Source organism: Anarhichas minor, unplaced genomic scaffold (assembly GCF_050575085.1).
Source record: "Anarhichas minor isolate MPS153535 unplaced genomic scaffold, ASM5057508v1 ptg000017l, whole genome shotgun sequence".
NCBI classification, from domain to species: domain Eukaryota; kingdom Metazoa; phylum Chordata; class Actinopteri; order Perciformes; family Anarhichadidae; genus Anarhichas; species Anarhichas minor.
In genome coordinates, this window is record NW_027466463.1 from 16,557,647 (window position 1) to 16,583,412 (window position 25,766).

General features: G+C 40.4%; 2 protein-coding genes and 1 non-coding gene across 3 annotated transcripts; all 3 read left to right on the plus strand.

The window, feature by feature from the left end:
• Positions 1-234: 234 nt before the first annotated feature.
• Positions 235-4,911, plus strand: epas1a (endothelial PAS domain protein 1a). Its single transcript, XM_076093739.1, has 9 exons — positions 235-260; positions 1,048-1,223; positions 1,844-2,061; positions 2,138-2,222; positions 2,373-2,473; positions 2,573-2,736; positions 3,923-4,029; positions 4,124-4,292; positions 4,733-4,911. Exons 1-9 carry the CDS (start codon positions 235-237, stop codon positions 4,785-4,787), a joined length of 1,101 nt encoding a protein of 366 aa, XP_075949854.1. The 3' UTR covers positions 4,788-4,911.
• Positions 4,912-10,559: 5,648 nt separating this feature from the next.
• glud1b (glutamate dehydrogenase 1b) lies at positions 10,560-24,522 on the plus strand. Its single transcript, XM_076093971.1, has 13 exons — positions 10,560-11,134; positions 14,309-14,389; positions 14,862-14,917; positions 15,604-15,667; positions 16,504-16,598; positions 17,328-17,507; positions 19,841-19,978; positions 20,132-20,269; positions 20,401-20,481; positions 21,321-21,444; positions 23,008-23,099; positions 23,364-23,426; positions 23,541-24,522. Exons 1-13 carry the CDS (start codon positions 10,735-10,737, stop codon positions 23,658-23,660), a joined length of 1,632 nt encoding a protein of 543 aa, XP_075950086.1. The 5' UTR covers positions 10,560-10,734; the 3' UTR covers positions 23,661-24,522.
• Positions 19,042-19,174, plus strand: LOC142952174 (small nucleolar RNA SNORA70). Its single transcript, XR_012954658.1, has one exon. It is a non-coding gene; the product is annotated as a small nucleolar RNA SNORA70 (small nucleolar RNA).
• Positions 24,523-25,766: the final 1,244 nt, after the last annotated feature.

Genomic DNA, 25,766 nt, shown 5'->3' on the forward strand with positions numbered 1-25,766 from the left:
ACATGCAGAGGGGAGAGGAGACACTCGCCGTTAAAGTTATCTGTGCTGCGGGGGGCCACTTGCCTTGCGATATTTGGCACCACTAATTGCCTCTCTGATTAATTAGACTACCTGTGATGGTGCAAATTGTAGCGTGGAGAGTCCCTGCTGCGCTGTGAACTCCTACTGCCTCCTTCTCTTTTGTTCTGAGCCAACGTTCACCATGACACCGGATAGAGACGCCTGTTAGACGCAATGACAGCCAACAAGGAGAAGAGAAGGTAAAGCTGCGTCTTGCTTTATGGCAACTTCTGTGTAATTGAATTGTTTCTATGAGGGTTTGGTCAGTAACTGGGATGATGCGGTGAGCCCAAAGATGGTGTTGTGACCACACTGGGCATGTAGATAACTTGAATCTTGACCACAATGCAATACTGCCCTTCTCCATCTGCTCATAAGTGATGGAAGAACCAATTCAATTCATTAAAGAAGAGTAAATGTAACCTCACCAAAACGGAAAAATACAAGAAAAGTAAGCATGATTACCTCAAATTTGGGATTTCGTACCTAACGAGCATCATCTTTGTTGAAGTACTTCATGCTTCTCTACATGTTGATCATATCTTTACAGAATTACATTTACATGAAAAAGTCTGTGTCATCAAGTGGAAAACATCTTCATGCTAAGTTTATGTTTTGGAGATGCAGTGATGTTTTTAGGTCACGATGAAGGTAGAATCTGAATTAAAGTTAAGTAAAATGTACAGCAAAAATTCATGAAACAGTATTTACTTCTGAAAGTGAACTAAAAGTAAAGTACCTCAAAGAGTCTTTGAGTAAATGCACCTTGCTATCTTGCACCTCTGCAATTCACATTTTGAATTTATAAAATGAATCTTCATAACAACAAAACAAACACAAAAACCTGTAAGTTTAGTAGAACAGAGAGTTAAATTACAATTTCATCTACGGTATCATAATATTGTGTGTATCCTTTGTACCTACACACAGGGACATGTAGTAGTCTGTGACTTTGTTGCACTTTTTCCCGCCCTGTGTCCTCTGCAGGGCGATCAGCCGCGAGGCCGCCAGAAGGAGGCGACGGGTGGAGTCCGAGGTGTTTGAAGATTTGTCTCGCCTCCTGCCGCTCCAACCGTCTGTCCGAGCTCACCTGGACAAGCCCTCAGTGATTCGCCTCACCCTCAGCTACATACGCATGCACACACTGCTCAGAGGTACAAACAGTCATCACACACAAATCACACACTTTGCTCGAATAGCAACCAAAAACTCTTGGTATAGTTTAAATAACTCAAACAGAAATTAAGTTTAATATCCTAAAACAAAATAACATCTCCACTTAAGAACAATGCGATCAACGAATATATAGTTTAGTCTCAATGAACCTTTAATATGTCTGCCTGCTCAATCAATACCTAATCAATACTTAACATGCATTAGGTTTGCAGAAACTTTGGGAACTCCTTAGGATGTTAAAATACGGCAGATTCACGTAGTTTTTCCAGAGCTGTACAATAAATACAGCTCTGAAGGAATTCATTACAAGGCGTCCAAATACTTTATATTTCAAATGCACCTTTGAACCTACATGTACAAAGACATTTATTGGGTAAAAGTCAATGAAATATAGTATGTAAGTATTCTGAAGTACAATTGAATTGTACTTTTTTGCAGAGCGGTAGCTTCTGCTTCAGAAAAAAAAACTGGAACACACACACACACACACACACACACACACACACACACACACACACACACACAGTATCCCATACAATATTCACGATACACCACATTCTTTTTTTAATAGTTCCCGTAAATACCGAACCTTCTGGAAATACGAAAGCAAAGGCTAGTCACATAGTAACACGTGGACAAGTGATGGAACGTCACGGGTGTGACGGAGGACGCGAGGAGAAGGAGAACGAAACAGAGGAAGTCAAGGCCTCGGAGGAGACAAACCTGTACCTGAGGATCCTGGAGGGATTTCTGATCGTCCTGTCCACTGAGGGAGACATGATCTACCTGTCTGACAACGTCAGCAAGTACATGGGCTTGACACAGGTACACACACACAAACACTCACACTTACACAGGCATTTATATGTGAATTATGTGTAATGGTATATTCTCTTGACAGAATGAGCTGATGGGACACAATATTTTCGAGTTTACGCACCCTTGTGACCACGAAGAAATCAGAAACAATCTACGTCTAACAGCAGGTGTGTGTGTGTGTGTGTGTGTGTGTGTGTGTGAGAGTAGAATCTGTGTTCTGTTTTGGTTTTATGTCCTGTGGTTGTGTGTTTTTTCAGAGCTCACACAGATTTGAGCAGTCGTGTCCCTGCAGCTGATTAAATTGCTTGTTTTTTTAGAGGAGGTTTGGTGCGGTGCAAAGAGAGACTTTGTCATGAGGATAAAAAGCGCTCTGACACACAGAGGAAGAAGCGCCAACCTCAAGTCAGCTACGTGGAAGGTTGGTGACAGACAATCCCACACAACATTGTGATGCAGCAAACACCTTCTGATCGTATTTATTCGGCTCCGTTTGATCTAACTCTCTCCGTTGTTTCAGGTTCTCCACTGCCAGGGCCGAGCGAAGGTGTGTGTCGCCCCGTCTTCAGTTTCCTGCCTGCTGCTGACTTGCCAGCCTCTGCCGCTCTCACACACACTCCTCAGCACACACACCTTCACCAGCCAGCACAGCATGGACATGAGGTTCACGTACTGTGACCAGAGGTGATTTACACAAATGAATACCCAGATACAGCTTATTTTAACTTAACGTAATTTATTTATTCAGCCTTTGTGCAGTTACCAACCATCCTGTATGTATGCTTTATTAGTTCTTCTGATTTCTGAAGAATTTCATGTTAAATGAGTAGAGAAAGAGCTGTAGAAGATTACAAAACCCCAAGAGGAAGTAGTGTTACACTGCTCGTGTTTGACTTAAACACAGTTGTGAAAGGAAGTGGTTTAGACTAAAAAGAAACTTGAGATGAACTCGAGGTCGAGTAACAAGGAAGAGTTCGTACGTTATGAAATTGTTAAGTAAGATTAAGGGAAATGATTAAAGTTCATGCCCATGCCTTTGTATTACTCATCTGTTTCTGCACTGATATTTGTTCTGGTTCTGCTGGTTTTATTGGAGCAAAGCAATGAATGAGCAACAAACAGTGTCAGTGTTACCTACTCTTCCACATGATCAAAACATGTTTAATACAGATGCTTTTCAAAATCCGTCTCTTTCTGGTGTGATGCTTATCGAGAGAAAATGTGCAATCTGTGATAGTTCTGATAGGTTACTACTAACTCTCAACATCAGCTATGTTGTAAGGAAGTTGTAAGAAATATCCTGACAAATAGTTTTATATAGAATACTGTATATTTATAGCACATACAATGTAATGCTGTGCAGCCAAACATTTATCAAACCTACTTTATTTTAAATTCAAGTGGAGATCTCAAAGTTTCCAAAGACAGAAAATATGTGAGGCTGGATTTGAGGGGGAATGATGCACAGGACACACATTTCCATTTGATGGATCGATGCAGCTGTTAAAAACATGGAGTCTGAAGGTTGAATATCTTTCTCAGTGTAAACATCGATTAGTGTTCTTGAAGATCTGAAACAAGCTGATATAGAATACTTCATACTGTGAGAGTATTAAATAAGACAGTTTTAACTTCCCTCCAACTTAATAGCTTAATAGCGGTCCCCCTTTAACCTTCCCCTTTTTAAATTTTAGACCTACGACTGCATTATATCAGTGAACCTTAAACTTGTTTTTGGCTGCAGCTGAATAAGTAAAACTAGGTAAATAATCAATTAACACCAGTTGATGCTGAAAGACTGGTTTATCTGGCAGTATGTTTGATAAATAAATTCATGTTGTTTCTTCTTTGTGTGTTGGTGTTTTCGCAGAATGACTCTGCTTTTAGGTTACAGTACTGATGAGCTGCTGGGCCGTTCCGTCTATGATCTCTGTCACACACTGGACATAAAGCTTTTGACCAAAAATCATCTCAACTGTAAGAAGTGATGCACAAACCCACACATACATAATACACATTACAGACGTGTAGATATCTCATTTCACATCTCTCTCTCTCTCTCTCGCTGCAGTGTGTTTTAAGAGTCAGTCAGTCAGCGGTCAGTACAGGATGCTGGTGAGAGGTGGAGGTTACGTTTGGGTGGAGACTCACAGTGCCGTCATCCCCAGCGTCCGACCATCCAAGTCCAGGCCTGGCGCCCACCAGCCGCTCTGCATCCTCTGTGTGACCTATGTCCTCAGGTGTGTTTGTGCCATTGCCATGCAACATTCGTGTAACTTTGATCAATCTCAAAGAAGGTTTCGAGCCTTTAAAGGTTCATTTGAATGCCTCATTGAGATTAAAGGCATTCAATGCATGTGAAAACAGCTGTAAATAAGGCTGCAACTTCTGATTATCTTTATTATCCAGAGTTGAATACTTTTATAAAATGTCAAACATTTGTGAAAATCTCCATCATGAATTCCTTGTTATGTCTGACCAACAGTTCCATATTCGATTTACAACTATAGAAAACAGAGAAAAGCAGCAACCTGACAATGTTTGTTTGCTAAATTTACTTGGAAGATGAAACTATTTTCACAATTGTTTGCAATTAGTTTTGTGTTGTAGGTGTTTTAATATAGATCAGAGTCTAATTATTTATAAATGGTTTAATGTTATATTCATATGTGTCTCACAGTGGAGTGGAGGAGCCGTCCTTGCAGCTCTCTGTGGACCAGATTGTACAAATCTGAGCTGAAGCTTGAGTCTGAAGAACAGTCTGCAAAACCTGCATCCTCGAAGAAACAACAACGATCTTCTCTACCTCCATCTGTCAATTCATATCAGTTATTTTCATTAAATATAATTTTTCTTGTGTATTTTGTCAACCACTGATGTTTCTGTTTAGTATTCGGATAAAGCCTCGAATATTTGAACTGTCAGAACCCTTGACAACCAGACAATCCAAACCGTGGGAAATGATTGTACATTTTAAGCGGGTTTAAGAAGCACAACTTCTGGCTTCCTTAAAAGAAAATGTAAAGCTTTTGGTGTAGACTGTGGTTGACAGACAGTTGACGGGGCGTTGTGAGAGTTGAAATATGTCGACGAAAGCAGGCAGTGTGACTTTTTCCTGACCTCTCTGGGCCTGACCTTACTTCCTGTGGGGTTTCCTTTTGGGCCACCTGACACGTGGGGTGACGTCTGACTGTCAAACATAATGTGTACACACACACGCACGCACGCACGCACGCACGCACGCACGCACTCACGCACACGCGCACACACACACACACACACACACACACACACACACACACACACACACACACACACACACACAGTGTATATAGCGAAATAGGCATTGTGCTGATGAGATGCGAGCAGACAAGTCAAAGCCACAGCTTCCTGAAAGAGACTAGCGATAGGAAAGTTCTCGTGGGAACTTTTTAAACTTTTTACCTCTTGACTTTTGAATTCTCACGCACACACACACAATTCCAATTCAACAACTCACATATATGCTCTGAATTCTATATTGAGCACCTATAATTATATTTTGATAAAAAATACTTATATACTTCTACTTAACATTTTTAATGCAGGACTTTTTTTACTTGTAACAGAGTCTTTTTTTAAATATATTTTGGATGAAAGCTTCTGTTATTACTTTGGTACTTTGTATCCTTTCCTAATAACTCTATTATTTGTATTTTTATGTACACATTTTATGGCGACTATGTCCAGGGTATTACTTTCTTATTAAAGTGATTTAGTTTCTCCTCTGCTGTTCTGAGGACGCAGTAAACAATTGTATCTTTGCGAACCTGGATAACGTGTATTTAATGGACAGGTTCAAATTACTATACAAATTGCTATAATTTTTATTGGTGACCTGGTTGGTTCACCCAAATTACAATAAACAATCTTTCTCACTCACCTCTACTGGCATCTAAACACAGAGAGTTGGAAAGATGCGTTTATTGCCAGCACTCCAATAAAAGGCAGGTGAATATAATTTAATTGGGCTACTCTGGATAAGACCTCACTCTCAACAGTTTTATTTCTCTAGTTCACTATTTATTTTCTCTGGTAGAAAGGAGTTCTGAAGAAACTGTGCAAATAAATCCAGATCTATCTGTATGGCATAACTAAGTAAGGAAATATATATTTCTTTGTATAAAGAATTGGAGATTCTTAAAGTCACAGTTGTCATAAACCTTCCAGTTTGACAGAAATCAATGTCACAGATTTCAGTATTTAACACTTATGAACACAAATACATGTGTTTTAGTTATATTCTGTATTGGATAGTTTTTAGCTTAGTTTGATATAAAAGCAACGGACGTTAGTGGATTTGTCTTCTCACACTGATTCAGTCACACAACATGTAGGGAAAGACTCTTGCGCCATCTAGTGTTTGAAGTGGCAATCATTAAGATTTCAGTCCTGATTGATTTATAATTTATATTTGAGTGAAAACAATGGGGGATAAAAACATGTGTGTGTATACAATGAAGAAACACTTTAATACAGCGTTTGTTTCCAGGAATGTCGCCACAGACGCCCAGTTTGTAATACTGGAAATATATAAATATTGCAATACGTTCATCAGTGGTCCATAAGGCTCAATCACCATTGTGTTAAGTTAGATTTAAAATCTTTGAGATTGTCACGTTAACTGTCGTCAGTGAAACAGAACATAGAATCTTCTGTCCCACGAGCAGTCACCATGTAGGCTGAACAATTCTTCCAAAGACGTCCCTGTTTATTATTAAGGAAATCTGACAGCTCATCGTCTTTCTTAACACTGGCACAACATGTGCTCTGCAAAAGGTCAGAACGAGCCAGGTATCCCATTTAACAGATCAGAAAATCAACAAATAAAGGTAAGTGAAATTAATATACATTATGCACCTACAATATTCATGTACCGACTTAAACAAATGGTAATGAATAAAATTAAATAATCAGGAACTTACGTAAAAAACAAGAAGCTGAAATGAAACCTTTGCAAGATAGAAAGATTCTTCCACCAGCTGTTTGAAATTGGAATTTGGCAAAAATATCCCATCAGTCAGCTTTTTTACATCCTGCTGATGGGCGACTACTGTCAGTTCAGCAAAACTCTCAGTGAAACGCAACAGCTACTTTGTGAAATCAGCATAATTTACATTTTCATCGTAAATCAATGCTATATATATATATATATATATATCATTTTTTGCTTATTTTTGAGATCATAATTATGATAATTCAATTTGAAAATTAAAATTTGTAAAACTTGATGTGTATAGTAGATGATAAAGATAATATTAATCACCCAGAATCTCAGTGTTCACAAACAAAACATAATTTGTTTATTCCTCTCTTTTGTCCTTGAATAACTCTGAGACCATACTTGGATCTTCAGTCTCGGCTGATCATTGACAATAGAAACAGTCCATGCTTAATGGTCCCTGCTCCGCCTGTCATTTTAACAATAATCCTTTTATCCAACCATGTGACCATCTAAATTATCATCCATGAAGTCACTGCAGATTTTGAGCCTTTAACAGAAAATGAAAGAAAAGAAAACAACTTTGTTTCCCCCTCTGTGTTCAAAGGTTTTCTTCATCAGCTCGTCTCAATAGGAAATCTTTTTTCAACATGCTGGACTAGTCTAATGAACAGACATGTTCTGCTTGGTGGCTACCATGCCGGTTTTTAAGGTGACCTTGGCAGTTGTTAATGGTATTCGTGTCCCTGCATGTTGCTTCAGAAGCCCGATTACTCCATTAAGACCGAGTCTGAGGCACAAGAGGACGGAGATAAGCCGTGGAAGAGGTCCTGGTGGCGGTGTGAGGGTTTAATGTCATACTAGTATGAGCTTACATTGCAAAGGAGCTCAATCAGAGACAAACCACAGACAGGAAGGAAGAGTTCCTTTAAACTCCCATGTGACCAAACTGAGAAGGCCCCCCCCCATTAGCTCTTGTTTTACCCTCCTCTCTCCCAGTCACACCCCCATGGTTGTGTGGGTGTTGTCAGGCTGTCAGCCAATGGCACGACAGCGCTCACCCTTTGAAACACAACCATGATAAATCAGTGTCAGTGCAGAGAGGAGAGTACAGATAAAGGATTTGATAGGGCAAATGATATGATTAAAAATACATGGAGGGTGATGAAGTATCACATTTATTTGATTATCAAATGTATTTTATTAGTCATTGTTCAATTGTGTAAGCTATAAGGGTATGTCTATAAAGACAAGTCGGCATAGATAGAGTTGAATGGAAGTGTCCTCTGGTGCAGAGTTCAAAGTTCTTCAACTGGATCTCATGTGTGTGTCTGCTTGAGATCCAGTTCAGGATTTTTGTGTCAAATGAACATATGAATATTTAGACAGTGTAAACCTTCTCTCTTTGTGTCTGGTTAAAGAAAGTACAAGTGTGCAGTTTCATCTCAGGATATCAATCGTTAAAACACAATAAAACTAAATGTCTCTTCAGTGCACAGAATAACCAATGAGGAGATAAGCACTATCATTATTGCATTAGTAATAGGGAAACCTTGCCTTGGCACTGTGCCTGTTGCAATGGACAACATGGTTACTTTTGATTACTTTGTCCAACTGACTGATACATGTCAGAACATTTAAATTTACAGCCTGACTGCACCAAATCTGTGTATTTACATATTTAACATATGTGTAAAAACAAACCCAATTGAGTTATAATTTAATTTGCTTTTCATGTTGTGTAATCATGTGTTTGTTCCACTGTTTAAGCATATTGTACCGGCGCCTGGGGGCATGATCTAATCTTATCTTCTGTGCAGAGTCCACAGGTGTAAGCCCCGGTCAGGGTCTTTTCCTCAGATGAGCTCAGCACTAAGATTCTCTCTCTGCAGAGCGAGAGACAATGGTCGAGCACCATACATGTTGTGTATGTGTGAAATAATGGGAACATGCAAGGAATGCAGTGTTCCACGCTATCTTATCTGTTCCCAGACAATGGGAGCAGATGCTTAAGCAACACAATTGGTCACTGTTTCATGAGAGTGTTGTTCACGCTCAAGAGTTAAAGGTTGCAACCATGCCGGTTTTTGAAGGTGAGCTCTGCAGTTGCTGATGGAATGGAGTCTGAGGCACAAGAGTGCAGAAATAAGGAATGGAAGAGGTGGTGTGAGGGTTTAATCTCATACTGGTATGAGCTTGCATTTGAAAGCAGCACACTCTGACACAAAACACAGACAGGAAGTCAGTCCCTGTTCAATTAATTGTTGCTGCCCATGAGGGTGGTTAATGACTGATGCAAACACAATGGGCCTTTCTCACTCACTCCACAGATCAGAGAACTGCTGATGACAGCAGGCCTCACAGAGATCCTCTGAACAAACCACAAAGTACAGAACTGTAACACTGTAGTCGCTGTGCAAAAGCTAATGAATGACCAAGCGGATGCACTTCACATCGCTCATCCTACGAACTTAATGCACTATTTACGTATTTACATTCATTTTTACATACATTTTTAAAGGATTCATCTAAACATTTTTTAAAGCAGTCAGTTTAAATATTATAATTATCATGTGGCCTTGAGGTGGTAGTTTGGTCTGAAATTAATGCTACTGTCTTGTCTCCTGTGAAATTACTAGTTATAACTCAAATGTATTGTTTATTCAAAGGGCATTGGTCAGAAATAACGAGGCCGTTGGGAAATAACGATACTCTCGTCATAACTAAATAAAAAAAGGTGTAAAAGGAATAGTTTGACATTTTCGTGACCAGGCTTATTTGCTTTTTGGTGATAGATACCACTTTTATGTCTGTATGGTAAATTCTAATTCTACTAATTACCACGTTTTACATCCACACACAAAAAGTGAATTAACATTTTTCTTACTTATTTTTTGAAAATGTATTTTTTTTACAAAATGTTAATTAATTTCAGTGTGCTGCTTGTCTTGAAAATCAGATGTCCAAAATGAATTGAGGGTATCTAGATGACTAGTTATTTGATACTTGCCTACATTTGCATGTATCTGTATACATAGCCATGAGTATTTTTCTTTTTCTTTTAAATCTATTTATATCTTAAATCTTATACATGAATGGAAATGTGTATGTAGGGTAATTGCACCGTAAATTGAGGATCTTTCAATACAACAAATCTTATAGGCAATGCCTTTTTTGCGTCAGGTTATATGATGTTTTCCTTACATAAAAACATCATTATTTATGTTTTAAACATTGCTAATTAACATATTACAATCATTTTGATTTAACTGTGACCAACTGTGATCACATTCAATTATCCACACTTATCCTTTAATACAGTATTACAACCCTGCCTGCATGAAAATAAATGAATATATATCATTTTACTTTTAATGCCTTTTCATTGCATTTCAAATCATAGGCATTTCAAATGGTGCAAACTCGGGAACGCGCGCTGTCAATTGCCTCGCACGGGCGTGCGCATCCATTGGTCCTCCTCTTCCGCGTGCGTCCGGAGGAGCCCCCCCTCCTTGGCTCCTGCTGCTTTTAAAATAAACGGACACAGTATGCCATTCCACACTCGGCCAGAGGACGGGACACGGTGAGGAGTTGCTGTGTCGCTCATTCTAACCCCCCCTCTCTCCTGTCGTCACCCCCATTGCCCTTGTTGTTTAGTTGCCTCTTCATTAGTTCGTGTACACGGTTAGCTAGTTTCAGTCATGTATCGGTATTTCGGGGAGCTGCTGAGCCGCTCTGCGGGTAGTGCCCTGGCCTCGGGCTGCGTTGACTCCGCTCTCCCGGTGTCCTCGTCCCTGATGCGGGGGGTCCGTCGCTACGCGGACGCAGCGGACTCGCCGGACGACCCCAACTTCTTCCGGATGGTCGAGGGCTTCTTCGACCGCGGCGCCAGCATCGTGGAGGACAAGCTGATCGAGGATGTGAAGACCAGGGAAACCCCCGAGCAGAAGAGGAACCGTGTGCGTGGCATCCTGCGCATCATCAAGCCGTGTAACCACGTCCTGAGCGTGTCTTTCCCCATCAAGAGGGATAACGGAGAGTGGGAGGTGATAGAGGGGTACCGCGCCCAGCACAGCCAGCACAGGACACCCTGCAAAGGGGGTAAGCATTGAGCCAAACCGCCCCTATGCCAGCTAGCTTTAGCCAGCTACTTAGCATTAGTTAGCTGCACCATTAGCATACAAGGCAGCTGCTGTCAACAGCTGCTAATGTTACTGTAAACCGTTACACACAGCTTCACTGTTTAATCCGTTGCACTTAACCACACTCTTTTTTCGATCATAACTGCTTGGTTGTTAGTTTTGTTTACTGTATTTCACTACTGCGCTCACTTCCGGTGCAGTTTACATTGACCTTCCTGCTCACCTGAAGGTATAATGTTAGCAGCCCACCATACTTAGTGGGCTTAGATCTTGTTTTGCTCGTTTCTTGTCATCCCGTTGTTTTGGTGGATGGAGTTTGCTCCTTCTGATCAACTCTTATTCCTATTATTCTTATGTGTGTCAGATGTATGAAGACACCAGGTGTTGTGTCTTTGAGCATTTCAGGCCCTTGGCCATCATGTGCTGCACAAAACACGGTCGACCATTGAAGACCTATTGCTCATGCACTTTTCTGTCCTTTGATGTATACATATGGTCTAAGTCAGGCAAATGTGAATGTCAGGCCTAATACACACAATGTGTTCCTCACTCTTTCTTTAGACAAATGCTAAAATTCACAAGCTGTATGTGCAATGTGTCAACCTTGGGCAGAGCATGGTATATCGTACGACAGACTAACATTATGCTCTTTGGTTCAAGGTTCAAAGCAGAGGCATTGTGGGCTACTGCTGCAGTGCTCTCTGGGTAATTTGTGATTTGAGGGATCTGATGGGTAGGAGGTCAGAAGGAGGGTGAAAGCTGGGGAGGGGGTGGTTTTGTTTCCAGGCTCTCCTATTTGTCAGCCAAGTGACAGGTGGGGGGAGGGTGCTGTGGAGAGGAGGCTTTCTCAGCCGAAAGACATTCCTTTTAGACAAAATGCATATTTGAATGGTGCGGCTATTTGCCTGGTATTCACCGCATATAACGCCCTTCCATTGTACATACTTGAAGTAGTAAATGTAGACATCTTTTAGGGCGGCACATTAGCGTGGGCACTGTGCTGTACATGCCTGACTTTAAAAGATGGATTAGTAAACTGTCAAGACAAGTTGAGAGTGAATCATTTATGGAACCAAAACGCATCCTCTATTACAGATTATTTCCTCAAATCCATTAACGGTTTTAAAGAATCATTCTGTACAGCCATCAGAGAGAGATCACTCAGAGGAGCCATTTATTTAAAATCAATAACATTAAAGGAGCGTCGTTGCTTCTATCCATCTCATAAAAGCTTGAGGAGAGCATCTCCTCGATCCAAAGCTAAAAACTCAGCTTGGCCTTAACGGTCCTCTACAGTAGTATTTCTAAATATCTTCTCTCTCATGTTGCCTTGCCTAATCCAGATCCAAAGTACAGTTAACCAATGATCTCAAATCACAGCAATGTTAACTTTTCATCCATTTTATCAAGTGGGAGCAGTACCATTATTTATTGTAGTGGCCCATGAAGGAAGCAGTTATTGTTTTCAGTGGGTTTAATCATTGATGTCCTGCGTAGACCCTTTGCTGTGTTCAGATCAAACTGCAAAGTTCAAAGGCTGTTTTTGTGTGAGCACATGTTGCTCATACACCCGCCCTTTGAGAGCGACAGCTGCTGGGCTTTGACCTGTCTACCGAACGAGCGTCCTAACTCAGGAATATCATGTGTTGCTTCTGTGTGTGTGCAAAGTTATTCGAAACAACCCTGGAAGATAGTTTGTCACATTTGATCTAGTTTTGTTTATTCGGCTAAATTGTCAATTCTCCTTTCTGTGCAGAAGTACCACACTTTAAAAAGCCCACAAATTATTAGCCAGTGTGTGCATTAAAGAAAAACATTGATATCAAAGGATTTAGTTAATACTAATGCAAGGAAAATATCACCACAGGGTAAATAATAATACACTGAAGACCTGAACTAGTAACTTAAACCAAATGCCCCGAATTTCAACAATGTGTTTCTAAAGGATTCCAGATATGTTGCAGGTTATTTTAGGCCGTAGAGGCTCTGAAGCTCCGTGGTGTCGGGCCTTCAGGCCTCTCTGTTGAAATTGAACGGCCCCGACTACTACAGGAACTCTAGATTTCAGTGCGGGCTCTGTTTATTTCCAAAAAGTCTGTCCTCCATTACAGAGGAATGTGTTTACAGATGTGTTTTGAAATCTGGTTGCTGTGGTGAGCTGTTGGCTGGGTGGAGAAATGGATGGGGGGGATGGGTGTATAAGCAGCCAGGCCTTTTTCCTTCTTTCTTTCTATTTGATCAGCGAGCTCCAGTCTTGTGTTGGTCTCGAGGTAACTCAGCTGATCTTTGGAAGAATGGAAATAAAGATGGAAGGGTGGGAACCACAGCAGCACTCTTAAAGTCAGAGCCTCGTTTTGGGAGGTTTGATCTTTTCCTCTGACTGCAGTAACTAAAAGGAAGTGGGTGGGCACCAACGTGGCACTTGAGGATGACGTCATTGTGGTTAACTTGTGCTTCTTGTGTTTCTGTTTCTATTGGTTACAAATGACACACGGTTCTTTTGTCCCCTCAAAGAAATCTTTTTCCTCCGCTTTGTGCCGTTTGCCCTTGGGGCTTCTCTGTGGAAGCTAACCCTGGATGAGCTATATTTGGTACTGCCAGACAATCTTACACACGCACACACTATACCAATAAGATGAAGTAGTACTTGGGCGGTCTGACTGTATGGTCTCATGTAACGCTGCACGCCATGCCGACAGTAGTAAACCCCAGACAACAGGAGGGACTGACTGTAGCTCGGGGGCGGGAGTCAGAATGGGAAGCTGGGATTGGTTCCTGAGGTCTCTGCCCGCCCGACGCTGCTGCCGTGACTGCCGGGCACAATCCGTGATCTCTGACCTGTTCATGTGGTCTACTCTGATTACTGGTCCAGTCCGGTCTTTGACCGTGCTCTATCTCTGCTACTCATTTCCTCTTTCTGTTGTTGAGCTGCACATGTAGTGGAGACAGTTTCAGTGTCAGTGTAGGCCATTGATGTCCCCACGTTGCAGTCTAAACACTTAAATCTGTAAACGAGACACTTTAAAATACATTATACAAGTGTTTACTCACAAGAAAACATCTTCAACAACGTATAGTATATTTTGCTTGTGGCAGTGTTGTAACTTTGTGTGTGTGTGTGTGATTCCTTTAGGTATCCGTTACAGTCCAGATGTGTCTGTTGACGAGGTCAAAGCTCTGGCCTCTCTGATGACCTACAAGTGTGCCGTTGTCGGTAAGTATTATATATTAGTATATAATAAATATATTAGTCTTCCACAAAGGCTCCTGCTGGTTATCCCCTGATCTTCATATACATATTCATACTTTTTGTCTTACCAAGTTCAAAACAAAAGCCCAAACTTGGTGTTCTTTGCAGATTCATATGCCAGTATTTCATCTAATACACTGATCTTAAGTATTGCATATTTGAATGAGTTTTCCTTCCCGATTGTGAACACGTAGTGAACTATTGTAAAGGAGAATTAAGCTTCTAGTGCGTTGTATCCACACAGTCTGAAATAGCTATTGATATTTAAGACCACGCTGACTTTTTAATACTTTGTGCATAATCGTCAAGTAGCTTATTAGCACGTTTCTCTATCATCATGGTCACATTGTCTTGAAGCGGAGACTAATGGTTTTAAAATGTACCCGTATAGTGTTTGAATGTTCTCTCTTTTAAAGCTCTTATTATTATCCTACAGATGTGCCATTTGGGGGAGCCAAAGCTGGAGTCAAGATCAACACCAAGAATTACTCTGTAAGCCTTCTAATGCCCCCCCCCCCACTCGCATGTAGAGATACACCGACATGTTTCACTGTGTGCTGTAAGACGTAACGGAGAGCAACGCAGCCTTTAAGACAAGATGGCAGTCATTGGAGGGATATGAGCTCTCTTCTGTTCCCACATCCAAACAAACATGGACGATGATTCAATCACACTGGAATGCAAAAGGCTGCGCTGCTGGAGCTTATCCTTTCATTTTGCACTTTTTGAAGACAAAAATAATCACAGAGAGAGATTGAGATGGGAAAAGAGGGCGAACAGGATATCAAATGTGTCTTTCTTTAGATTGAATTTGAGTTTAACGGCGGCAGTAACTGTTCCCAGTAGATACTCGGATGTGTAAGAGTATTTTGTGGTTTAAGTTTCTTCATTCAACTGATGGTGCGTTTATTGGATTACGCATAGGGATTTTAGTGCATCCATTGATGGGTACTGTGATATAAACAGACTTGAAGGCTATTGATCGGCTGTTGCCTCTGAGTTAACTGGAAAGAAGCTCCTTAAAAACAACCTCACCCTTTTTGTTTCTTTATATCAAATGGAAACTATTGGGTTATACGGACGAGACCCTGTTTGGATTGATTTTTCTCTTCCTTGAATGTCTCAAACTGTAACCAGCATGTTCTTCCTAAACTCTGTACTGTGTCTGTCTGTCGCAGGATAATGAGCTGGAGAAGATTACCAGGAGATTCACCATTGAGCTGGCCAAGAAGGGCTTTATTGGTGAGTTTCTGTGTGGGAATTTAAACCGTTGTTTAAATTGATGACGGTTAAAAGTAATTACAAAACTATTGGTAGTACTGTGAGTATTTATTTGGTTCGTGACAGTGTTCTTGTCGTTATTTGACTCTGTTGGAAATGACTGTGGTGGTGAGAGGTGAATGTTTCCACCCAGAGAAGTAAACATTTCCTGTAATCCAGCGCTGTTTATTCAGGTTGGGGTAGCTCAGGATGTGCCTGTGTAAACCGGAAAGGGAGACAATTAATAATGGTGAAAGGAGAAGCACAGGTTTGAAATATGAGTTTAACTTTGGCCGATGATTTGTGGACGTAATATATAACAGAAATCAGATATAAGTTTCTGAATAAAGTTGTAGTATTTACCCGTTAAGCAAGGTGGCACATAACCTGCTTAGCTGGAGTATATGTTTAACGTTCCGACATGAATGCATGTTAGTGTTTGTGATGTGTTTACTTCAGAGATATGACACTGTTACATGCTTGTACACAGCAATAGTTGTGTCATTTAGTGAGGTTTGATGCAAGCGCCTTCACCACTGAGTTTTTATACACCCTGGAGGCAAAGCAGCACCCTTTGCACACATCTCTCTGCATGCATGCTTCTGATTTTGAATACATATAATAAGGTGTATATATATGCATGTATGTATTTTATATTATTTAGGACCAGCCAAGGTACCTAGTTATCAAGACTGGAAACTTGGTTTTATGAATGATTCATTGTGTTAACCGGCCAAGTGTGTGTAGTGATTTAATCCCTGCACTATGACTGGCAGGCTTGGTTAACGCTCTTTTTCCTACCTGTCTGCCTTCACCAGGACCTGGCATCGACGTCCCGGCCCCAGACATGAGCACAGGAGAGAGGGAAATGTCCTGGATCGCCGACACGTATGCCAACACCATCGCACACACTGTAAGTTCTCAGGCATACACAACCAATCCGTATGACTTGCCCGTTATGTTTTTGTTCAAATTGTAAAATGGGTCAAATTAATAGCAAGGAGTGAGTCACATGTAAAGCATGAGCAGTGGTTTCCTGCCTCTCCCTTTCCAGCCGACCACTGAGGCATTCCTCCTCTCTTACAAAGCAGCTTTACAAACTGAGGCCTGTGTGTTTGTGTTATCAGTTAAAAGTTCTCCTATCAAAACCTCTCAAACAGGGCTTATTTGACTAAAGATGGAAAATATTTACCCAAGTGTGTTTGAGCACATGTTAATCTGTATATCACTGCTGTTTTACACAAAAATTATAATAGTCAGATACTTTTCCTTAACCTTGATTTTAACCGTCATGAAGTCAAGAAAAAGTGTAATTGTGAATTCATAAATAGACTAGATTTAGACTAGAGCTGAGTGATTATTAGAGCTCAAATGATTAGTCGATAATGACAATTGTTTTTTTGTTTTTTTAAATAATTGATAAAATGAGTCTTCCAGTAAAAGTGTTCTAAGGTTCCAGCTCCTCCATTGTGAGGATTTGCTGCTCTTCATAAAGTGAAAATCTTTTAAGTCTGTTCCAGATACGCCTGGCTTTGGAGTGGGTGACACATTCCTGCTCTGGGTGTCTGAGGGCAGAGAACTATGGGTAGTGAGTAATAGTGTACATGTGGTCTGATCTTTCTCTGTGTGTGTGTGTTGGCAGGACATCAACGCCCACGCGTGTGTGACAGGAAAGCCCATCAGCCAGGGAGGAATCCACGGACGTATCTCAGCCACCGGTCGTGGAGTTTTCCACGGCATCGAGAACTTCATCAATGAGGCGTCCTACATGAGCATGGTGGGCCTCACACCCGGCTTCCAGGACAAGACCTTCGTCATCCAGGTACACACACACACACACATACACACATATATACACACATGTACATACACACACACACACAAGCACACACACGGTTTAATCAAAGAAGAAACATTTTAGATGGAAACAGGAGCGATGAGACCCTAAATGTGCTGCAGATATCTGCACACAGATACTCAAAGGATTTAAGTTTTCATTTCATGATGAAGTGTTTTAGAGCTTCAATCAGAGTCATGCCATCTGTTTGAGCCCGGACCTGATCTCCTCTTGCTGAGCAGACAGCAGTGAACCGAAGGCGGTTTTATTTCTTTGTTCATGACAGAGCGGGACCAAGTAATAGTCTTTTGGTAGAAACTTCTCTCATTTCTGCTTGTCGAGGCTTGTGAGTCAGTTTTGTTAAGTTATTGAGCCCAATGTTTTGTCAAGGATTGAATGTAATCAATGGTGTATCTGTATGAAAAGAAACCGCACACAAGTCTCAAACAAAGAGGCAATAGACACGGAGCAAAGAGGACAGAGGTGGGGAACATTTCTCTTTCAATAAGGTTACCTTTGATTTGAACTTTACATCTGTGAGAAGATAAGTACGTCTGTAGTTTCACTTCCATTTGTCACGTGGCAGCGCCTCACGTGTCATGGACGGACACACACATATAGAGATATTAGAGGGAATAATAATTTATACATTTTCATTGAAAAACATATTACAATGTGATGTGATTTTTGTTGTAACTGTACCAAAAAAAGATGTCTTCTCAATTCTGCAGAATATGATTTGTAGGCGGGGCCAACATTTCGCCTTTAACAAATCTTTAGCCTGCTGTGATTTTATAATTGCTGTAGGCCGTACTGCGATCTCGATACACTTTTGATTAATTGCGTTGCCCTACGAACAACCCTGCATGTGTAACATTCAGACACAGAGGATCTGCTCTGTTTACTTACAAGGATTAAAATCACACATTTAATTATCCTTTCCTTGGTTTGTTTTTTATTTTTTTTATAGAGATTTGTAAAGAGTTTATTTTTCCAGCAACAATAAATAAAACTATTAGAAATGTTGAAGAGGGATGACGTCTGTGTGTGAGGGATGAGAAGGTGAAGAAGTGATCACAGCAGCTGAACCATGACGTGGATGTTCAAAAAGCTAATCCCCCTGTGTGTGTGTGTGTGTGTGTGTGTGTGTGTGTGTGTGTGTGTGTGTGTTTGAGGATTATGTTGTGCTGAGATTAGATTTTCTTAGAGATTTATTAGTGAAAGGAGGAGAGACCGATATCTAGTGTGGTATCAAGATCAAGACAGGGTCATGCTTTTACTCCATTACTCTTAATTAAAAAATCAGCTGTGAAGTCTCTTCGTATCGCTGTATATATACATACATACATACGATACTGTATATACCATGAGATGAGACCAGATGCTTCAGCTGTAGAAATGTGTTACCCGTTAGAGGTTTTGCATTTTTTTTAGTTCTACATAGGTTGCTATCCTTTAATCTCTGGTAGTTGGTACTGTTTGAAATCACATGCTGACAAACTATTAAAAAGTAAACATCCTGCAGCTTATTAAGCCGACCAGTTATGCTGCAGTGTGTTTCTGGTGTGCAATGGCTGCAGACAGTGACTCTGTGGTTGTGTATGTCCTCAGCTGGGAGGTGCTGAGTGCTTTAAGGGACCGCTGAGACAAAATGTTACCGTAACTATCAAACGGCACACATTTGAAAATGTAAACTTTCACCTAAATGATGCATTATTACCTGATTATTACACAAGTAATACTGAAATGTCTGTTTGTCAGGTGTGAGGTTTTGAATGGAAGGTATTTCTGAAAACCCAAGATGTCAGAGTGACATTGTTGTACTGCTGACTCTCCTAAACCATACCTGCTGTATGTTTGACTCCACTGAGACTGTCACAGGGTCAGGAGGTAAATTAGGAAGTTACCATTGTGAACAGCAGGTAATTCATAACCCAAAGATGTTGGCTAAGTCTAATGAACTACATATTAAAAAAAAAGAAGTTAACATAAAATTGAGTTTGCAGTGCGTTCCAACTGCACTGAAAATGCCAGGATATATACTCAATTAGCAAGAATTTATGTCTATTAGACTTGAGCTTACTGGACATACTCAACTACCCACAATGCACTGCGTCTCTTCAGACTGTCCCATTGCGGACTGCGAGGCAGATGATGATGTTAATGTTGTAACTGGCCACATGGTGGCACCAGAGCATCAAGCTGCATGGAGCTGAATCATAGTTTAAAGAATGTTTACTACTGATGATGATGAATGATTAAAAAGTGAATGTTATATTAAACCGTGTTGATTATTAACTTTCTGTAACCTTTCGCAGGGCTTTGGTAATGTGGGTCTCCACTCCATGAGGTACCTGCACAGGTTCGGGGCAAAGTGTGTGGGCATCGGTGAGATCGATGGCGCCATCTACAACGCTGAGGGCATCGACCCCAAACAGCTGGAGGACTACAAACTGGTACCAGCATCCCCTCACTTATGTCTCCTTTCTTTTTATCATTTCTTTTTTGTTACATCCAAGTTGTGTGTTTTTTTTTTTTTTTTTTCTCTGAAAATCCACTGAAACATTAACATTTTTTATCCCATGTATGCGTTTCTTCACTTTCTGTAGCAACACCGCACCATTGTGGGCTTCCCAGGCGCCAAAGCCTACGAAGGGAACATTCTGGAAGCCGACTGTCACATCCTGATCCCTGCTGCCGGAGAAAAGCAGCTCACGCGTGTCAACGCCCCCAGGATCAAGGCCAAGGTAAACACTCACTGGGATTAATCCCAGGTGCTGTAATTTAAGTTGTTAGTTTACTTCACGTGAGTTACATCCTGTTTGCAGTCATGTGAAGTGTGTGTGTTATTTTTTTTTTTGTCTCTTTTCTCTTTCAGATCATTGCTGAAGGTGCCAATGGACCCACCACTCCAGATGCTGACAAGATCTTCCTGGAGAACAACGTCATGGTTATTCCTGTGAGCACAATCAACGCACGCACACAGAAATGCAAACTACAGCACTGGAAACACTCTTTAACATTCAGAAATGTCTTTAGAACATCTTTACAAAACTGCACTGTGGCAGCAAAATTAACTTCAATTAAGACTTTATCAAATTCTCAGCGATGGGTTCCTACATGAATATTCACATTTTTGCCAAAGTTAGACCAGTGTTGGTTATTTCCCATGAAAGATTTCTCATTTCTCTTTTTGTCTGAACTCGTCTCGCTGGTTTGAAGTGGGCAGAAATGTGACGTCACATATTTCTGAGCACCAATCAGGATCATTTGAAATCAAAATCTGATGAGTTTGTGGAGCGTTTTGCTTTTGTTTCCAGTACTGTCACTCTAAAGTGATGGAACCACATCTATCCCGTCCTTATGGAGCAGATTCACTTTAGAGTCGGATTTGTCATAAATATTTAATGTTACAGCAATAAATACACAGATATACGCTTTGTAAATATAATATCTAAGACATGAAGGCAAAACCCAAACAAAGTAACAAGTAAATTATTCTGAAAACAGGAAGCAAGAGTTATGTCAACTATAATCCAGCCTTTATTGTGTAAACAGATTTTATATGCTGATTATTTATTAGACGTTATTCAGATTTTTTTTGTTTTTACATATTTTCACAATATCATTTAACTTGCAGTGTATTTCAGTGTCTATTTATTTTACAGAAAAAAAAAAATGTATTTCCAAATTAAATCTTAAAAGAAACAATACGGGAGGAATTGTCTCAAAATATTTCAACACACAGAGGAGTGAAGATCAAACAGTTGGATGAGTTTGTGATGTTTCACCCTGCAGGACATGTACCTGAATGCTGGCGGTGTGACCGTGTCTTATTTCGAGTGGCTGAAGAATCTCAACCATGTCAGCTACGGGAGACTGACCTTCAAATACGAGAGAGACTCAAACTACCACCTGCTCAGTGAGTACAAGACGGCTCTCTACCTCCCCCATAACATTCAAACTACCACCTGCTCAGTGAGTACAGGACAGCTCTCTACCTCCGCCATAACATTCAAACTACCACCTGCTCAGTGAGTACAGGACAGCTCTCTACCTCCGCCATAACATTCAAACTACCACCTGCTCAGTGAGTACAGGACAGCTCTCTACCTCCCCACTAGAGTGTGCTAGTCGTTACATTTTTAACTCTTGGAGCACAATTCTAAACTAATATATAAACACCAGAAAGAGAAACTGTACAGATGCACATTAAATGACAAATCAGAGAAACGCATGTAGTTGATTTTTAAAACCAGTTACCCATTAAATGTTCGGTTAAAGCTTTTATAAGCAGTTACTTACAATCATCCATATCTCCATATCTCTATCTCTCGTCAGCTGGGTTGGGTGGGGTTGGGAGAGTTCCCTCTGGCTGATCAGGACGTTCGTCCTCATTCGTTATGTGTAATCTTGCCATTTCTGCTGATAATTTCATCTGTTGAAAATCTCCCTTGAACCTCTTCATTAGATTGTCGCCCTTTACCACAACTTTTACAGTAGGATAAAAGAATATGCTACCTTCCTCGGACGTGAGTGCGATTACGTCGTCTGGTTGAGTTTCCTCAAAATCAGGATAATTTTCCTTCATTGCACCCAGCCATTCTCTTACATTTGTGCTGTAGAAAACCAGGTTGGATATTTCACCGTTATGATATTTATCACAAAAGAGAGTGTCTCTAACGCTATGCAGTGTTTTCAATCGGAACCTTTCCTTTTGTCCTTTACTAGTACATCCTTCAGGGTATTCAATATTACGAGCAGTCATCTATATTAGAGAAAAAAAGAAACATTTTGTGAAAAATCATGCTACTGATAAATGACACAACACATTCAGCCATCACTTGCTGTGATGTTTTACCTTGTAGTTGTCTTTGCGGTGTGATGCTCTGGATTTCTCAGTGGGTTGTGGGACACGCCGGGTCTGCAGCTGCTTCCTGGAGTTTAACTCTTCTTTTACTGCAGCTGCAGGTGGTTGCAGGACAAGCTGTGGTTACTGAAATAGATGTTTTTACTAACACTGTTTTATAAAACTTAAATTCTGAAGTCGACAACAATCATCGTTCAATGACGAGACTGCTCACGTCTTGTTAAATTAATTTGTTTTTAATTCAATATAACATTAAATTCATTCAACATGAATTTGAAGGACAAATGGATGTATTCTTACTGAATCTGTGGCGACTCCGGCCGTCGGTGATGTTCTTTGTAAATTCGGCGTAGACGGGTGTCGGCTGATGTGAAGTCTCTGTCCAAGAGAAAAGAGCTCTTCAGCAACTTCTTTCCACTTTTCTTTATACTCTCTGCCTTGTTCACATACAGCCAATCATTAAACGGCACAATCCTTTTTAGCTTGTATTGTCATGTCAGACAAAAGACGACGGCCAAGTTGTTAAACCAGTTTGGTGTGTCATCATATTTCTTACATGTAGCACAATGTATTTTGTATCTTTAATTTCTCCTTCTCCTCTTTTATTTCTTCTAGTGTCTGTGCAGGAGAGTTTAGAGAGGAAGTTTGGTAAGCAGGGTGGGCCCATACCTGTCGTACCTACCGCTGACTTCCAGGCCAGAGTTGCTGTGAGTAACATTTGCCGACACACAAAAATGCATCAAATAATTTACGATTCTTTCTGCTGACAATTGTGGCAGTTTGACTCGTATCGGGTCTGCACTGGTACGTACCGCCACTACGTACGCTTCATCTTCTCTCCATCTTTGTCTCTGTTTGAAAGGTTACCAGAGTCAAGTTGTGTAAATGCAACTACGCTAATGTTTTTTTTTTTTTTTTTTTTTATTCTTAATCTTCATAATTATATTATTAATAATAATCTTTCTTTGCAGGGTGCCTCTGAGAAGGATATTGTTCACTCTGGTTTGGCCTACACCATGGAGAGATCTGCCCGGGTAAGAGATCATAACACAGTCCAACATGTTTTAGTGAGCAGTCACACATTATCTTAACAAACTCTTTTGCTGTTTGCCAACATTAAATAACATGTTTTTCTTCTGCCTTTCTAGCAAATCATGCGCACAGCAACCAAGTATAACCTGGGTTTGGACCTTCGGACGGCCGCTTACGTCAACGCCATTGAGAAGGTCTTCAAAGTCTACAACGAGGCGGGGCTTACCTTCACATAGATGGCCAATCACGACCCACAATTCATCCCCCCCCACCCCCCACCCTCCTGCTATTGATCATCCTCTCCTGCCTCTTCCACCCTCTAAAAAGCCTTCAGAACACATCACTGTTTACCGCTGCCCTTTGGCTCTTACGCACACACACGCACGCACGCACGCACGCACTCACGCACACACACAGCCATACATTGACTAGCCTGGTATTTATCCTGTGATCTTTGTGCTGCCATTATACTGTATCTGCATTTCTGTTTAAATGTTGCCCTATTTTGCCTGAGGTTATATAGAGAAAAAGCAGCGAGAGAGAGTAACATGCCCTCTTATAGACGTTCATGACACTGTTGTATGGCAGCCATGTTCAGAGCGACCATTTTGAGATTGCTGAACACACGTTCGACCCTCCTGCTGCGCTACCGATGCCTTATTTCAGAAAAAGCTCTGCTCTAAAGGGAGGTGGCCAATTATGTTTAACTTTAATTAAAAGGGATTTAGATTTATCTTCATGTGAATAAAAGAGAATAGTGATTCTATTAATCTTGAGTTTGTCGTCAAACTCTTCAGCAGCAGTGGTTGGTAGTGAAGTTGGTGAAAGATTCCCAACAAGGACTTTTTTTCTAGATAGATTCTCATCCTCTCTTTTTCTTTCTTGCTTTCTCTTCGCTCACATATTAAAAGCTGCTTCTCCCCGACTCCTCCGCTGGCCAAGAGAGGGGAGCAGGTGTCACTGTGACCGCCCGTCCCGTGGTAGAATTTTCCTCAGTTTTAATCGTCCAGTTCTTCGACATTGAAATTATTTTGGGGGAAATAACTTTTATTTTTATTTTATTCATTTTTGGAAACCAATAAAATGTTGAGAAAAAGATACATTGTGTCGCATCAGTTTATTTTTGATGACATTTGTTTTGACATACTATATTCTGACTTTTTTTTAATGACTTTATTGAATACTATAATAAGAATTTTAATGTAATAACTATACCATGAGTATTTATCACTTTTTTCAATAGAATATTTTAGGACTTCTTTCGATATATGAATTTTTTTGACATTAGACGATGACTTTTTAATAATATTTTTTCAACAAACTATTCAATTACTTAAAAAAAAAAAAAACATTCTACAGCCTGACCTTTTAGACATACTATAAGTGACCTTTTTAATGATTTCAACGTAGTATACTATGATTTTGTGACATTTTCCTACATACATTTCTTCTGATGTTTTTTTATGACTTTATTATGACATATTACTTTACCATGATGTTTATTTTTGACATTATATACTCACTAATTTGACTAACTTTTAATAATCATTTTCCTTGGTTGGATCTACGACCTTTAGAGGCTCAGAGGTTTCAATATCTGCGTCAGGATTCTGTCGTCTGGAAACAAGTAACCTGACTGTCCAAAGCTGTCTCCTCTGTTTAATCCATAAAAAAACTAAAGTGTAAACATTATATGTTCCATATTGTTTCTTAGGAGGTACCAGTTGAGAGACCACCAGTAGAGACTTCAGGAAGTCACTGCTCCAGATCATACTGTAAACACATGTAAAACCACAACGTGTTCCTTTCACACCACACATTTTGTATTAAGTAAAGTAAACAAGATTGTTTGTTTAAACTGTACAAAAGCAGCAATGTAAAATAAATTGTGGTGTTCTACTTACAGTACAGATTAAACTAGATATATGATATTAATCTGTGAGTTTTAGAGATGCTGGTAGGCGCATGTTTGAGCTCTGGGCCGAGCCAAGGTGGCCGTTTCAAACTCGTTATTTGTTTCGCTTCCAGTCTTTATGCTAAGCTGAGCTAACCTGCTCAAAGTTTTATCGGCATACTTAACACACAGACATGAAAGAGGTATCGATTCTCTATTTTTAACTCTTGGTATCAAACAAGAACATTCAGCAGGTGTCCACAGCTCTTCACTCCCTGTGGCCCCGGATGATCTGGCCCTGACTGAGATCAAAGCTCAACACCCAGTCTACCACACCTTCAAATAAATTCTCAACACAGTCGCTGGATTTCAACAAAACCTTTTTAATTTCACTGGTACTGTTTATAAAATCAGCGAGTCTGCTTTGATGCCAAATTAAACATGGTGT